This window comes from Bombina bombina, chromosome 4, assembly GCF_027579735.1.
Source record: "Bombina bombina isolate aBomBom1 chromosome 4, aBomBom1.pri, whole genome shotgun sequence".
In the NCBI taxonomy this organism is placed as follows: Eukaryota; Metazoa; Chordata; class Amphibia; order Anura; family Bombinatoridae; genus Bombina; species Bombina bombina.
In genome coordinates, this window is record NC_069502.1 from 1041317713 (window position 1) to 1041335461 (window position 17749).

Here is a 17749-nt window from a genome sequence, read left to right on the forward strand (position 1 = left end):
AAAATGATATTAGTGCAAAGTATTGGTGGGGCATATAAGTTGAGAAGCAACTGGAAACCACACAATGGGTTCAATATATGAAACTGGAAACGTAGCTCTTGACCTTTTGCGGTACAGGCTTGCTCATTCACTGATTTGTCAGGGGTTATAGGCAAGCCTTGCTGGTTTGCACTTGGTTGTGAGTGGATGGGCTGCACAAGTTTTTGCATGTGAAATATAAATTGTAGGTAAATTCAGTTTTGCTAGCCTGGCTCCCTTCCGGTCCAATGATAACCTATTTATCACAAACTTTATATGTGCCTTTGTGGCAAAACAACCTCCCCTAGGGACAGTTTGATACATTTTTTTACATTTCTAACTCAACAGGCTCAACCTCTTGAAAACACATTTTTGGTTTCTTTTGTGCTGCCTATCTCGGCTGTTTGCAGTGCATTCTTTTTTTTATAAAGTATTGCAGTTTTGCACATTTTATTTAAGTAACCTGTTAATGGTTTAATTACAAGTTACAAATAAATGTTCAAATCCCAATTTTGAATATGTAAATGATAAAATTAGTAGAACTGAATTTACATTAGATAAGCTGAAACAAACCTGTATTCAAACACATTAGGCAGTCGTCATCAATATTGAATTAATTTGCTTTTATATTTGGCTTTTGCCTTGGCTGCATATTTTTTGCTTCTGTGCTGGTTGGTGAAAAAACCCTGGTAAACCATTGAAATGCCTCTGAAACACCAGTTTAATTTTTTTCCCCACATGTTTAATAAGGTTTTCTTTTTATATTGCATAGGTAATTTGAATAGCTATGAACTTGTATATAATATTTTTTTCATAGGAGCTCCGATGGGGCGACTGTTTTCATACTTAAAGGGACGTTACCCATACTCTAAATCACTTGAAAGCAGTTAAGCATATTTGTAAAAAGCTGACTAGAAAATATAACATTAATATCTCTAATATTGAAAAAGAAAGATATTTACTTTTAAAAAGTCTCAAAAGCCACATGTCATGATAAAGGAACATTAAACATCCAATTATGATGGTAGTCCTGGGACTTACAATGGCAGCATGCATTAGGCACACATTTTATTTTCTTCTGCTAAGTTTACTGTGACATGTTGCCACATCATAGTGAAATCCTGTAAGATTATGGTGAAATCCCACAAGATCACAGTAAAGTGTAAACTCAGCACTAATGATTCTGATTTTTTTTTTCACCATGCAGAGAAAGTAAAAATAACAGATGAATGTTAACTGATCACAGATCAGAGCTGATCGTTTGTTTTAAATAAAGGGGGAAAAACAGATATGCATCATTAAATGTTTTCTTCACAGTTGCATCAATGATAAATGAACTATTATCTTGATTAACATGTCCCTTTAAATAGATAAAAAAAAAAATTTTTTATAAAATCTGTATAATGGTTAACATGCCAGAATAAGATTTGGTTGCTTTTTGTTGTGGTGTTATCACTAAAGATGGACATTTATAGTGGCTACGTCATTCCCTTCACACATTTTTGTTCATTAGGTAATTCAGAACTGAAATTTTGGATTTTATTTTTAGTGTGAAAATGTAAAGTCAGATAGCATGTTTAGTAAACAACATTCTGTTTATCATTCTGCTGTTGTCCTCTAATTTTTTATGCAATACAAGTTTTAAGCCAGAAGAGAATTTATTTAAAAGAACCGTGTTTTTGTTCAATCTATGGATAAAACATGCAGAATAGCTCGATTCTTCTTTTCTAAATAAGCACTTTTGGCACAAGTCTGAGCTTTAGAAAAGAACTAAAGCACAATAAAGTTGAACTATTTAAAAAGGCAGCTAAATAAATATGGTTTATTTTTCATTTCTCAAGCTACAAATAGAGAATATATATTTCACTGAGAATATTTTAAAGTCCTGAGTTACGTATATGCAATAACAACAGATGCAAGTTCTAAATTTACTTTGCTTATATTTATTACATTACAAAATGCTAAAATAGAACTCTTTAAATGCCAGAGAGCATTGGAAGGAAGATTTGTGAGATATTTATGTGGTATATCATATGTAACTTCTTAAAATTATTTTGCCTAGTTTTTCTAAAAATGTAATTCACTAAAGGAATTCTAATCACCTGATGGATTTTAAAAGCCTAAACAAATGATGAGATATATCAATGCATTGTTTAAAAATAAGCTGTAATGAAAAGCAACTGTGTAGAAGAAATAAAGTTTTGCACAGTTTTGACTTTATGAGATTATGTTGTCCTCAAACTATTACCGATTGCTAAGTCTCAGCATCATGGAAAATGTAGTTCCAAAACATCTGGGGACCCAAGGTTGCTGACCCTTGGTCTAGAGTATATTATTAAAGGCATCTTATTTTGGGCCCAATGATTAAAAATTCAATACTAGGCCATTGTCACTTGCAGGGGTTGCCCTCAGGGAATTACAGTATGTAAAAAAGGGACTGTCCCTGCAAGTTGTGAGATTTCTCCCTTAGAAAGTAATGAAGGCGGGGGGGGGGGGCATTTGACCACAGGGCAGGCAAAGTGGGGAATATGGCAGGGTGAGTTTTAAGTCAGTGGGGAAGGCCTGTGTGTGGGTTATACATATTAGTGGAGTAGGAGGTGAATTTCTATTATTATTTATTTATATAAAAATGTCATTTATTTTTGTTTTATGCAATTTTTAATTCATTTACATTTTGTAACCCTATTGTAATGTATGCATTGCCTTCACATGCTTATATGCAGAGAACAATGTCACAATGGTCTGACTCTCCCACTCACAAACATGGACACTCCCTTGATCGGATTTTCAGTTATCAATGCACACTTTCAAACTTCACAAATTTCCTTTTTCCTCTTTCCGACCATCATCTCCTCACTTGTAACATCACAACACTTCCTACTGTTCTCCCTCCTAACCTCACATCAAACTCCACAGAAGCATTAAGCCACTAGATCGGCAACATCAAACTATCTCAAACCTCTGCTCACTTCTTTCATGTCCTCCTTTTCCTGCCCTAACCAATTTATAAGTCACTATGATATTACTCTTATATTGGTCTTCGACAATATGGCACCTCCTACCACAGCTCAAAAGTCATGCACTCATCCTCATCCTTGCTACACTCCTCTGACACGCTGCCTATGAGGATTTTCCCTCAATGCTTAGTAACACTGGAGAAAATCCTGACGTTCAGCTGACTTTCTTCATTACAAGTTAAGCTTAAACTTTTACTATTCTGCCCTTAACCTCCCAAAGAAGGATTACTTCTTTACCCTTAGCTCTACTTTTTCTTCAAACACAAAATGTCTGTTCATCACTTTGAATTCCTTCCCCTGCCCTCCCCCACCTCCTATTTACACTTTTCTCTCAGCTCAACCAACTTACCAACAAAATGGATTCCATCAGAAATTAAATTATCTCTCAACATACTATCAATCCCCAACCCACTTAACCGTTCACTGATGTCTGAAACCCACAAAGCCACAGATTCAACGTTTTTGCCCCTGCTACTGAGGAAGAAGTTTCTGCCCTTATATCTTCTTCTCACCTCACTACCTGTCCCCTTGATCCCATCCCCTCACAACTACTGCCTTCCCTCTCTCCTACTCTTCCTCTTATCCTCACACATATTTTGAATCTCTCCCTATGCACTGGTATATTTCATTCATCCCTTAAACATGCACTGATCATACCTATCCTCAAAAAATCTCTCGATCCATCATCCCCATCCAACTACTGCCCTATTTAGCTACTCCCCATTGCCTCAAAAACATCTGTAAAAGCTTGCATATACACATTTATCACTACTTGTTCCATTGCAATCTGGATTTTACCCCAACACTCCACAGACACAGCAAGAATTAAGGTTACTAATGACCTAATTACAGCAAAATCAAACGGCCACTTTTCTCTGTTAATCCTTCTCGATCTGTCTGCAGCCTTTGAAACTGTTGAACAGACTCTCTCTCTTGCTCCAAAACCTCAATCCTTTAGCATCTGCGACACAGCCCTCTCATTGTTCTCCTCCTACAGGTCTAACCAGACCTTTAGTGTAACCCTCTCTGGCGTATCCTCTTACCATTTGGAACTTTCTGTTAGGGTACCACAAGACTCTGTCCTTGGTCTCCTTCTCCTTATCTTCTCAGTTTATACATTACCCTTAGGTTCTTTAATATAATCCCACGGGTTTTAATATCAATCATATGCTGATAAAACCCAAATCTACCTCTCTGCACCAGACCTAACCCCTTCCTTCTAGCTTGTGTCACAAACTGTCTTTTTAATATTTCATCCTTAATGTCCTCTCACTACCTTAAGGTAAATATCTCCAAAACTTTTTCCCCCCTCTTCCGAAATCTCTACCATCTAATTTTCAATAACTGTTGATAACATCATCATTTCCCCAACCCCGCACGTCTGATGTCTTGGGGTCACACTTGACTCATATCTTTATTTTACTCCCCACATCCAGTCTTTGGCCAATTAAGCTAAATATCTCCAAAACTGAGCTCCTTATTCCCCCCCCCTTCCAAAATCTCTACCCCCCCCCCCTCCCAGCTTTCTATAACTGTTGATAATAACATCATTACCCCAACCAGCATGCCCAATGTCTTGGGGTCACAATTGACTTAGATCTCTCTTTCACTTCCCACATGAAATTCCTGCCGCTTCCAGAGTAACACAAGACACACATAAAACTTTAATCCACTCTCTCATCATTTGCCACTTGGACTATTGCAACTCCATCCTCTCCAGCCTCCCTAGCCGTGTCTATCTCCCTTACAATCCATAATACATTCCTCTGCCAGGCTGATCTTCCTTACATGTCACTCCTCATCTGCTGCACCTCTCTGCCAATCCCTTCACTGACTTCCTTTAAACTCTAGAATAAAACACAAAAAAAGTTTTACTTTGACATTCAAGGCTCTCAATAACACTGTTGCCCCCTATAACTTTGATCCCGTCTGCACATAGTCTCCCTCCCATCCCCTTTGTTCTGCTCATGTCCTCCTATCTGACTTCTCCAGATTCGCCCTATCTTTTGAAACCTCTCTGCCTCATTCTACAAGACTCTCCCCTAGTTTTCAATGTTTCAAGTACTCCTTAAAGACTATTCTGCTGAGGGATGCATACAATATACACTAACATCTTCTTATGTTAGCTCGTCTCTTCCTTTTGCCATCCCCTTTACCCACCTTAGCATGTAAGCCTACGAGCCCAGCTGCTTTGCAGATCCCCTTCATGAAAGCTGATTTACAACAGTGCAACTTTTGGCAGGGCCATCTGTCCCTTTGTCTTCCATAATTGTTTCCTTGCATATCAGACCCATGTGTATAGCTCTGCAGAATCTGCAAATAACTGATAATAATAATAGCACCCCTTTGCAAGACAAACTATTCTCAAGGTAAAAAAAATGCCTTTAGAGTATTAAGACAGGGGCTTTATAGTACTGGTGAGATTTCTTATAAAATCTCACACAAGCCTAGGAAGCTTTAGAGAACTGGGCCTTAAGTATAGTGTTCATACGAATCATAGTCTTGAGAACTGGATAATAGCACATTAGAAAGAAAATACATAAATAAAAGCATTAACATAGGCCATTAAATGGACAATAAACAACTTGTGATTATGGGACATATTTGTTGTCTTGCTATAGAATTAATATCAGCCAAGTGTTAACATTTTTAAAACAAACTTTCAACTTGTTTGCTGCAATTATAAATTACATGATTATGAACCTTCATATAAAAGAATAATTTTGCAATAAAAACTGCAGCTTTGTTTTGTCAAATGAGTAAATTGTTTTATGTTTATTCTTTTAAGTGATTTCCCTGTCACTCACAACAAAAGAACCCTTGCTAACCAATCACAAACTAATATTCAGATATAGCACAAACTCTGTTTGCACTTGTGCCGACTGGGGTAGCCTTGTCTCTAGTATTCCCTTAAAGGGACACTGAACCCAATTTTTTTCCTTTGTGATTCAGATACAGCATGAAACTTTAAGCAACTTTCTAATTTACACCTATTATCAAATTTTCTTCATTCTCTTGGTATCTTTATTTGAAATGCAAGAATGTAAGTTTAGATGCCGGCCCATTTTTGGTGAACAACCTTGGTTGTTCTTGCTGATTGGTGGATAAATTCATCCACCAATAAAAAGTGCTGCCCAGAATTCTGAACCAAAAAAAAAAAGCTTAGATGCCTTCTTTTTCAAATAAAGATAGCAAGCGAATGAAGAAAATTGATAATAGGAGTAAATTAGAAAGTTGCTTAAAATTGCATGCTCTATCTGAATCACAAAAGAAAAAATTTGGGTTCAGTGTCCCTTTAAGAAGGTTTAGCACTGATTCAACTTAGTTACTATTGCAAATAATGATTTTACTATCATGATTGTCAATGCAAAACTGATAATCCACCTTTTAAAAGCATGTGACACAACAGAAGCTTAGGGAGTGACAGAACAGTAAGCAAAAGCTCACATAAATTGCCTAGAGGTATTGACCCAAGCCTCCCTGCGAGAAAGTGAAACAAGTACAATTTTTTATATATATTTTATAGCAAAAGGCTGCAAAATAAATAATGAATGTACACTGCAATAATGTTTCACTTGCAATAATGTAACATTCTATGTATTTTTTAAATATCAAGTTTAAGGGTCCTTTAAGATATCTGCAGTGTGCATTGCCTGTGTTCTAAAATTTTCCCGGACACATAAGAATGCATCAGCTGTTCGATGTGTGCGGCACTCACTGTGCATTCGCGACAGTGGATCAGTTGCATCCTAGGGTCGAGGATTTCTAAAGGCAAATTGCCTTTAGTGCTCATGCATGCACGACACCCACCATGCATGCACATGTGGCCCGACTTTGCATGATCAGTTGGATCAACTGATCAGAGGCTCAAGGATTTCTACAGGCGAGTTGCCTGTTGGCTTCCCATAGGTTCTCTGTGTGTTTTTTTACGGCAGCGCACACATGCGCACTAAAGGCTACTCGTCTGTAGAAATCCTCGACCCTCTGCTCTGCTAATCCAGCTGATCATGCAAATTGGGCTGCGGGCGCATGTGCGGTGGGTGTCGTGTGCACATGCAATCCTCTGATGCAGCTGATCCAGCTGATTATGCGATGTCGGGCCGAGTGCGCATGCACAGTGAGTGCCGCACACATTGAACAGCTGATGCCGCGCCACCGGAAGTGATGTGGTCCTGCATTTTTATGGCTCCGGAAATATTATAGAACACCTGCAATGAAAATTAGAAAATCTATAGTTTTCAAAGCTAAATTAAAAGGAAAGGTTTTAAAAAATTAATAAAAGTATACCACAACATTGTTTTACAATGCATAACTGAAGTTTTTATGTATGTGTTTTCTGTTCCTTTAAATGGAGAAACGTTTACTAATAAATATTTAAAGGGATAATACAATTAAAATATAATGCTGCACAAAAAATGTACTTATGCTTTTCACTACTTTTTTCATTATTGATTTTGCCTGGTTTTCCTGTAATTAAAATTAAAAAAATATAGGTGTTTTACTTTTCTCAAATAAGTGCATACTGTGGTATTCTGATAGCTGACTCTCTTACGTGTTGTACAGTAATATCTGCAGGAGCTCATTTATATCTGTCCCTGGTTATGGCAAATGAGAAAAAATAAAAATGCCCAAGAGGTTTTTTTCTTTAAGTGGAATGTTCCTGAACCGCAAAACTATGCAGACTTTGCTAATAAAACAACAGTTTAAAATGCCTGTACAATTTTTATTGTTTGTACTGACATTTGGAAATTTGATGCATATTATTAAACAGACATGAAACCCAACATTTTTCTTTCACAATTCAGATGGAGCATGTGATTTTAAACAACTTTCCAATTTACTTCTGTTATCTAATTTGCTTTGCTATTTTGGTATCCTTGTCAAAAAATAAACCTATGTTGGCTTAAAAACAACAATGCACTACTGGGAACTAGCTGTTGGTTGGTGGCTGCAAATATATGCCACTTGTCATTGTCTCACATGATCTGCTCAGCTAGCTCCCAGTCACATATTGCTGCTCCTTCAACAAAGGATACCAAGAGAATGAATCACATTTGATAATAAAAGTAAATTGGAAAGTTGTTTAAAATTGTATGTTCTATCTGAATCATGAATGAAACATTTTGGGTTTCATGTCTCTTTAATAATATGACTATATAAAGTAATCTTAGTTTTTTTTCCTTCTATCTTAGACACATATTTATGTTATATCTTCTGAATACATACATTTTATATTCATTTTTTTTAATTTTATACCCATATTTATGCAAAATCTCTCCATCACACATTTTAAATTATATTTTGCTTATTTTTCATAAATCACTTAAGTCTGTTATCATTAAATACCACCTTACATCTGTAGTCTTTCAGGAAAGGAAGAAAAAAAGGATAGTTTGAAGGCAAGGTAACATAAAGGGTTACAAATGAATTTGATCTATTTAGTCCTGGGAGTCGCAGAATATTATGCTGGTTTTATAAGCAGTTCAAGGACCAGATTAGCAGCTGAGAGAAATATTCTTAGATGTTGGAAGGAACAGAGTAACTGATACTGCATTTTACCATTTAGAAACCTTATCCCCTCTTTAAGACTGTATTTGAGTAGGGAATATTATTAATGTAAACATCTTCTACCTCCGCTTGGAGTCGCTGACATTCTTTCTAGCTACTGTACTAAGTTCAAATTGTCCCACTACTCCCCAAAACTCTGGTTTTAAACATATAACTGTAATGAAACATTATTAAATAGTTTTTTTTTTATCTGTAAAGTTATGGGTAACTTGAAGTCATGATTTGTTCATTAAACTGTTATAAACAAATATTCAAAACTAAATAATTGCATACTAAGGTAATTTTCACATGAAACCAGTTTAAAGGGACAGTCAACACCAGTTAGATAATGCCTTTACTACGCATTTCCCAGCTTTGCACAACCAACATTGTTATATTAATATACTTTATAACATTTAAACCTCTAAATTTCTGCCTGTTTCTAAGCCACTAAAGACAGCCTCTTATCACATGATTTTTATTAGCTTTTCACAACAGGAGATTGCTAGTTCATGTGGGCCATATAGATAACATTGTGCTCACGCCTGTGGTTTGTGAATGAGACAGTACTAATTGGCTAAAATGCAGGGAGCTGTCAAAAGAGGCTTAGATACAAGGTAATCACAGAGGTTAAAAAGTATATTAAAATAACCATGTGGGCTGTGCCAAACTGTGGAATGGGTAATAAAGAGATTATCTATCTTTTTAAACAATAACAATTTTGGAGTTGACTGTCCCTTTAAGCTCAGACCACATTGTTAACAAAAGTATACGCTTTATATAGGTTATTCATACTACTTACGAATCCACGTGATTTTCAAAGGACAGAAGTATCGGGAAGGGTGATGTCTTAAACGCACATTCCGCAATAGCTTCTATAACTTCCTAAACAAACAAAAACATGAATAAATAAATAAATGTTTATACTATATTTTCTTTGGTGTATTTTGTTTATATTTTTGTCACTTTAACAACAATAGGATCGATTCCAATCTTTCCAATACTTTATTTTTCTTTTGGAAAAATGAAAATGGTCTATTTTTTCTTTTTTTATTTAACAAACAACTAGATTACAAGTTTTGTATTTGTGTTTTAACGCTGAAAAAATGGTCATTTCAGCGTTAAAACAGCACCACAGCCATTACAAGTCTTGTCGTTATAACTGAACTGCAAGCCTTTTAGACTGTAACGCAACTTCAGTCCCACACATGTAAAATTGACGTTTTTTCATGGGACTTCCATTTAAACTAGTAACCCCTAAACCTAACGCCCCCCTAACTTTATATTTGAACAGCCAATAGAATTTTAGAAGCTCTCATTCATTCTGTTTTGAACAGTCAATAGGATTTCAGTAGCTCTTATCCTATTGGCTGATTTGAATTTCCAAAATCAAAATGTCAAATGTCTTCAGGATGGACCCGATCCGCGCCGCTGGGATGAAGTTAGAAGATGCTGCCTGGATGAAGATAGGGCCGCTAAAGCAACTGTGAGTACCTAAAGAGGGGTTAGTGTTAGGTTCTTTTAAGGTTTTTTGAGTGTTTTTTTTTTTAGTTTAGGGTTTGGGCTATTCTTAAAAGAGCTAAATGCCCTTTTCGGGGCAATGCAAAAGAGATAAATGCCCCTTTCAGGGCAATGCCCTTTTCAGGGCAATGCCCTTTTCAGGGCAATGGGTAGATTAGGTTTTTATAGATAGTGTTTATTTTTTATTTTGTGGGTTGGGGGGGGGTAGGCGTTTGTAATGTTAGTGAGTTTGTAATGTTATTTTTTTTTTCAGGTAAAAGAGCTGTTTAATTTAGGGCAATGCCTACAAAAGGCCCTTTTAAGTGCTATTGGTAGTTTATTATAGATTTGTTTTTTTTATTTTGGGGTGGGTTTCTTTTAAAATGGGTATTAGAATAGGAATAATTGTTATTATTTTGGATAATTTGTTTGTTATTTTGTGTAATGTTTTTTTTCCTTTTGGGGTGGGTTTTTATTTTTAGATTAGGGGTTGGGCATTTCATAAAACAGCTGAATTCCCTTTTAAGGGCAGGAAAAAGAGCTGAATGTTCTTTTAAGGGCAATGTCCATACAAATGGCCTTTTATTAGGGCAATGGGTAGATTAGATTTTACTTTATTTTTATTTTGTGGGTTTGGGGGGAGGGGGTTTGTATACTGTTAGGGGGTGTTTGATTTTCTTTTTTTAGCAAAGGCAATGCCCTACACAAGGCCCTTTTAAGGGCCCTTGGTAGTATATTATAGATTAGGGTTTTTTATTTTGGGGTGTTTTTTTTTTTATTTTTATAGGGTATTAGAATAGGAATAATTTTTATTGTTTTGGATAATTTCGTTTTTTATTTTTTGTAATCGTAGGTTTATTTATTTTTTGTAATGGTAGGTTTTAGCGTAAGGCAGGTTAGGTTTTATTTCACAGGTAAGTGTATTTATTTTAACTAGGTAGCTAATAAATAGTTAATAACCATTTACTAACTAGTCTACCTAGTTAAAATAAATACAAACTTATCTGTGAAATAAAAATAAAACCTAAGCTAGCTACAATATAACTATTAAATTGTAGCTAGATTAGGTTTTATTTTAAAGATAAGTATTTATTTAGTTTTAAATAGGTATTATTTAGGTATTAATTGTAACTTTAAATTAGCTCTATTTTAATTATGTGTTAGGTTTATGGTTAGGGTTATGTTAGGGTTAGGGCTAGGTTTAGGGGTTAATATAGTTTAATTTAGGTTGTTGCGATGTGGGGGCTGACGGTTTAGGAATTAATAGGTTTAATAGGTTTATTTAGTGGTAGTGATGTGGGAGGCCAGAGGTTTAGGGGTCAATAATTTTATTTAGTGGCAGCGATGTTGGGGAGCATCGGAAAATAGGGATTAATAGATTTATTATAGTGTGGGTGATGTTGGGGTGCAGGGGAATTGGGATTAATAATTTTAGTATAGTGGCGGCGATATCGGGAGTGGCAGATTAGAGGTTAATAGTTTTATTTAGGTGGCGACGATATCGGGAGCAGCAGATTATGGGTAAATATTATTATGTAGGTGGCGGCGATATCGGGAGCGGCAGATTAGGGGTTAATATTATTATGTAGGTGGCGGCGATGTAGGGGGCAGCAGATTAGGGGTGTTTTGACTTAGGGTTTATGTTAGGGTGTTAGGTTTAAACGTTACTTTTTTCCCCATAGACATCGATGGGGTTGTGTTACGGAGCTTTTCATTCTGTGATTGCAGGTGTTAGGTTTTTTTCTAACCAGCTCTCTACATTGATGTTTATGGGGAAAGCATGCACAAGCACGTCAAAACAGCGCTTGTATTATGTGCGGTATGGAGCTCAACGCAACCATATCGCACGCACAAGCCGGCTGTTTCAAAACTTGTAATGGCTGCGCTATAGAGGGTTAACTAACGCAACTTTTGTTACATTAGTTAAAAACCCTATAGCGTGCATAACTCGTGATCTATCTGAAAGTGATCTCAAATCTTTCTGAGACAAAACTAGCTACTCTGCATAACTGCCACGAGATTCAATCTCCATTTGCCCCCAACAGTACCCTGAACTTAGTGATAATAGCTATCAATGACCGAAAACCGAAATAGATAGTTACTATTCAAGGTCAGCTGATACTTTGGATACCGGATCATCTAGTTGCAGTGCAGTGGAGGAGTTGAGTGCTGCTGTGGTTTGGAAAGTGATTAAGGCATCTGGAGGAGTCCCCAACCTGAGTGGAGCGGGGTGAATTTGCCTATAATAGTCGAGTCTGAAATGCAATGTTGTTTCACCTCCTGTATATCTCGTGAGAATGGGTGAGAGTTATTGTTAACGAAGTCCTGGACGTGGAGAGGAGTAAGGCTATTTAACAAGCATCGCCCAACAAGTTGTATACATTATTAATCACTGTGTTGCCATATGAACTGGTCATTATTGCAGTGCACTATTATCCTCTATTAGCCCCAGAGAAAGGAGACTTCTTTAGCCGCATTTAAGCTGATGGTTTATAATTGTATATTTGTTGACTACTATTTTAGGAGAAAATGTTATTTGTATTTTTAAATTGATAATACCATATCTATCTGTACATGCCAATACCTGTATATATTTATATAGATATAAAGGTATAGATATATATTTTACATTAACATCATCAGATATACTTGAAAACGAGAGACATCTCAATGTATCCTTCCTGGTAAAATATTTTATAAATAAATAAATAATATATATAGAAATATATATTAAAAAAAACTAACATTTTCTTCTATGTGAAGAACGTTGGAATGTAAAATATCCGTAACACAATTTGGGTTCCACTCTGTAAGTCTAACGTAGTGCAGAGTTAATGCACATGAAGAATTAGTATACTCCAATTGGGTTTGCGCATATAAGCCCGTCAGGATTACACTAATATTTCAAGTGCACTAACCTGACATGACTTATATTAAGGTGCGTTATGTATATATATATATATATATATATTTCACCAATCGACATCAAAAAAGTATTCAAACCCTAAGATGGCAGGCCAGGCCATTGAACGAGTATGTTGTCCCCCTAAAGGAGGAGACAGGGATCGTCTGCTGGTGAAGAGGGAAATGTATTGGATATTCAAATTGCAAACAAGAGTACCAAAAGGATTGAATTCCAAATATGACCTCATCAACCATTGGCAGTGATGAACAGTCCCTTTCCCTCTTCCTCAGCAGTTGTACATTTGGTTTGGTTTGGTTTGGTCTAATCTGGTCTAATTTGATTTGTGTTAAGTTGGATTGGACAGAATTGAACTAGATTGAACTGGGTATAATGATATAAAATAAAATAAAATGCAATAAAATAAACATGCCAGTGTGTGAGATATATTATATTGTAATCAAATTGACATAGATTTTCCCTTTTTGCCCCTTCATGTATTCTTCTATTTAGGTAAAGGCTAGACCTTTACAAATAGTTCATCAAACTAATGCAAGTATGCAGAGATGTATAGGATATGAATATTGTTAATTGTATATATACACAGATACTCCTTTTTGTGCTAAGCATTAGATTAAGTTTATATAAGACTAAAATATATACCCTATATAGAGAAGTATATATGACCCGTAGCCATTTAAGACATCTAAGACATCTATTCTCTCTTTTTATTGAGTTTATTGAGTATTTATTTATATGCCTAAGTTTAAGTGTACATACATGTGTGATTCATGTTATATATAAATATACTTTATATTTTGTATACTGATATTTCTCTATGCACACTTTCTGCTGGGAATAAGAATTATGACTACAAATGAATTTATGGTTGAGTAATTCCCATGCATCTGCATCTTTAACACATGCACTGTTTGACACATTTTTATACAAAAATATGTTGCTCGCATTATACATTAATGTGATTGTGATTATACTCACTATAGATTCATTTGTTCATTTATTCAAAAATAGTGCAGCTCTCATTTTGTAGGGACTTGAATTGTGATAGCACCTTAGATATACTCCAATAAGGAATTTGCATCTTTAATCACACCTTTGTTTTTAGACCAATCAAGGTCAGCTCTGTTGCTTTCTAAAGGGTACAGGTGCTATGTATTACAGCTATGATTACGGCCTGAAGGCCGAAACATGTTAGCAGATACTGTGATTGTTGATGCTGCTTTGTGTACCTCTTGGATTACGTTTTTAGTGCATTGGAAATAAAGACTTTCTTTTACGAGATTGAGTATCTCGTAAAAGAAAGAATCAGTAGAATATATCGTGGCCGGACTGTTAGCCAACGGACATTTGGCTGACGGATATTTGGCCAACGGATAATAGTCCGACAGACAAGTGGCTGTCAGATAATAGTCTGGCCACGAGATAGATAGATTCGATAGATAGATAAGATAGATAAATAGATTTGATAGATAGATGAATTTGATAGATAGATTTGATAGATAAATAGATAGATTTGATAGATAGATTATTCCCAGACAGAGAATTACAAGACGTGCGGGCTGGAACCCATGGTTAGGTTCCCAGAGGTGGTTGTGGTGCCCGAGAATCTGATTAGAACAGAGCACTCTGGAGTGTATCTGCCTTGAACATGCTTCGGCATTCTGTCCGTCGGCCAAATCTCCGTTAGACAGAATGCTGTCGGTCAAATGTCCGTCAGCATTTTGTCAGAGCACCGAATATATATATATATAAAACTGTTTTTTTACAGTAATTATAATTAAATAATATTTTACATAACGCGCCTTAAGATAACTAGTTCTTCATGTGACACGACATTAGACCTACAGCCTGAAGAAAATTATGTATATTTCATATTTCAATGTTCTTCACAAGGAAAAAAAAAAAAAAAAAATATATATATATATATATATATATATATATATAATAATGTTAATGTAAAATATATATGTATATATCTATATTAATATCTATCTATCTATCTATCTATCTATATATATATTCATTATTATTCATATTCATATATAAATTCATTAAAATTATGGGGGGAGATAAAAAACTAAAATTAAAATCCTCCATGTCTCAGAATTAAATCAATGTAAATATTTGCATAGGAAATTAGCACATCTAGGCAAGATTCCCCGCTTGCTTTTTCCCAGAAATACCTCATATACAATGTTACCAATGCACAAGAGAATTCTGGGTAAGATATGCAAATTAGATATGCAAATTCTCAGTTTTTTTGCTTCAAAATACTTTTTTAACACAGCTATCCTTTTAACAGGATTATTGCAGCAAACCAGAAATCACTCACTAGACAGCCTGTTTCGTTCTTTTTGGAACTCAACAGTAGGAGATAGATTTCTGGTTGCTGCATTGGTAAAGCTATTTTCAAGGTTAAACCAAAATTCATTAAAATTATGGGGGGAGATGGGGGGCGGAGCTAGCCTGTGCCCAAGATGGTCGCAGGTGTTTAGAGCTCCGAAGTGTGGTCGGCGATATCACCTTACCAGCACCACAGCTTTGAGATTCGGGAGCTACAAATACCCGCACCTGATCTCTAGGGGCATGTGACACTTTTGGCGACCTTTATTAAAGCTCCGGTGCGTGCTAGGCCGGACATAGCAAACTGCGGACCCACGCGGCTCCCCTGAGGCCTACCAAGGACTTTCACTGAGGCGCATGGCCATGTCACCTGGGCCATAGGGAGTATACAGAACACTTCCTCTCTTTTCACCATACCACGGTCGGCGGAGGACTGCAGATGTGGGACCGGTGACCGAATCACTACACGGAGCGAGTCTGAGGGGTAAGAGGGGATCTGAACCCTATCACTACGCAACACGTACAATACATTGGGCCCTCTCTGCCCCGGGGCTGCGCCATCGTTATGCACACCTGGTCTGAAAAGGGGGGTTTCCTCTGAGCAGCAACATTAATGGCCCAGATTACAACGCAGGGCTAAAGCAGAGCAGTACTAGATGCAGGGCGCCTCCACAAGGTATATAACAAGGCATCTGTTTGTTGGGCATGTGCGGTTCTCCATATCTCAGTGCCTCATAAAGGAGCGGGCATCTGAATATTTTATTATATCAGCCCTATAATTGAACTTGCCATTTGTATTGAGGGGCGCACGACTTGATATAGGGGATCCCCCCTAACTTTTCCACACACTGTCACTGCAGCAAAATTCGAACAAGGGACACCCACTAAGGCCTATTATGTCATCTAAAAGATTACCCAGAGCGGACAAGGCGGGAAAGGGTAACACCTCTACGGCCTCCACGGTACACAGTTTTTTTAAAGCCGCGGAAGCAGCGGCTACTGAGCAAGCTGACAATACGGCGAAAATGCCACCCCCAACCCACAACTCTGATCCAGAGGAGAGCCCAGATACAATGCTAACTAAGGCGGACTTGCAAACTCTGCCCTCCAAAGAGGACTTCAATAAGTTTATAGGGCAAGTTAGCTTGATGATAAAATCCAGTCTATCCGAGGTTAAGAGGGAAATAAGTGAAATAGGTTCCAGGATAGCACAAATTGAAGAAGATGCGGAACAAACTGACAGAATCCTCGACCTCCAGTCCCGCCAAATGTCCCATCACTCTACTATCATAACTCAACTACAGGACCAGGTTGAAGACCTGGACAACAGGGGGAGGCGCCAAAATATCAGAATCAGGGGGGTCTCCGAAAACATCAAGACCTCGGAACTCCTACCATACCTACAAACATTATTCAACAAACTGATGGATAATGAAGAAGCGGTGGACTACCCCCTGGATAGATATCACAGAGCTCTGAGACCCCCCCCCCCGAAAGACACTGCCCCCCCGAGAGACATTGTTATCAAGTTTACCAGTTTCAGGGACAAAGAGAATATCCTCTCGGCGGCCCGGAAAAAATCTCCCATCACACACAATGGATGTGCCCTTCAATTCTATGCAGATCTCAGCCAAATGACCCTAAGCAAAAGGCGGGAGGCTAGATACCTCACCTTGCACCTAAGAGACCTTGGCATCCCTTATAGATGGGGATTCCCCTTTAATCTAAAAGTAATTAGAGACAATTTGACTGCTGTTTATAGAACCCCTGAGGACCTGGAGGATTTCTGCTCACTCTTAAAGATATCACAACCCAGCGCACACCAAACCCACAGAGACAGGAGTGGACTCAGGTCCCCCAAAGAAAGAAACGGAGACCCACAGCTAAGAATTCTGTTGATCAAGGGGAACCTACCTGAACCATGGAATTACCTTCCAGCAGATCACCTCACTATATGAGACTTTCCGGCCATGTGCGACCCCTTCCCTTGCCCCCCTGTGGGCTTGGACAAGGGGCATGCAGGAACTTGTGTTGGTTAATCCATTTCACCATAGACCATGGAACATAGTAATGTATAAGTATTGCTCTCTTTTTCTTTTATTTCTTGTTACCTCACGCCTTGCACTCCCCTATGGACCGCTGCTAAGGCCGTTAGTGTGTTTAGACTGTCTTGCACTGTTTAGCAACCCCAGAATGTCAAACTCCAGGATTTATTGTTCTGCTGCCGACCTGCTACCACAAGTAGTAGCAGCCACTTATACCCCCTTCCCTTAGCTAAGTAGTTAGAGGCGAATAATGCTTCATGTTTGTGTTCAAGTTTTTGTGTTAATTTTTGTATATTCTGTTTTATTAACATGTGCTCTTTACCATTACAGAATTGCCCTCTCCACCCTACTCTCAT

At 37.2% G+C, this 17749-nt stretch overlaps 1 protein-coding gene across 2 annotated transcripts in view; it reads right to left on the minus strand.

Annotated features, from left to right (window-relative positions):
- Positions 1 to 17749, minus strand: part of PLCB1 (phospholipase C beta 1) — a 1466985-nt gene that overhangs the window by 523315 nt on the left and 925921 nt on the right. For both annotated transcript variants that reach the window (XM_053712164.1, XM_053712163.1), the window contains exon 12: positions 9385 to 9467. In XM_053712164.1, the coding sequence (XP_053568139.1) occupies positions 9385 to 9467 (83 nt within the window). The remainder of the gene's footprint in view (positions 1 to 9384; positions 9468 to 17749) is intronic.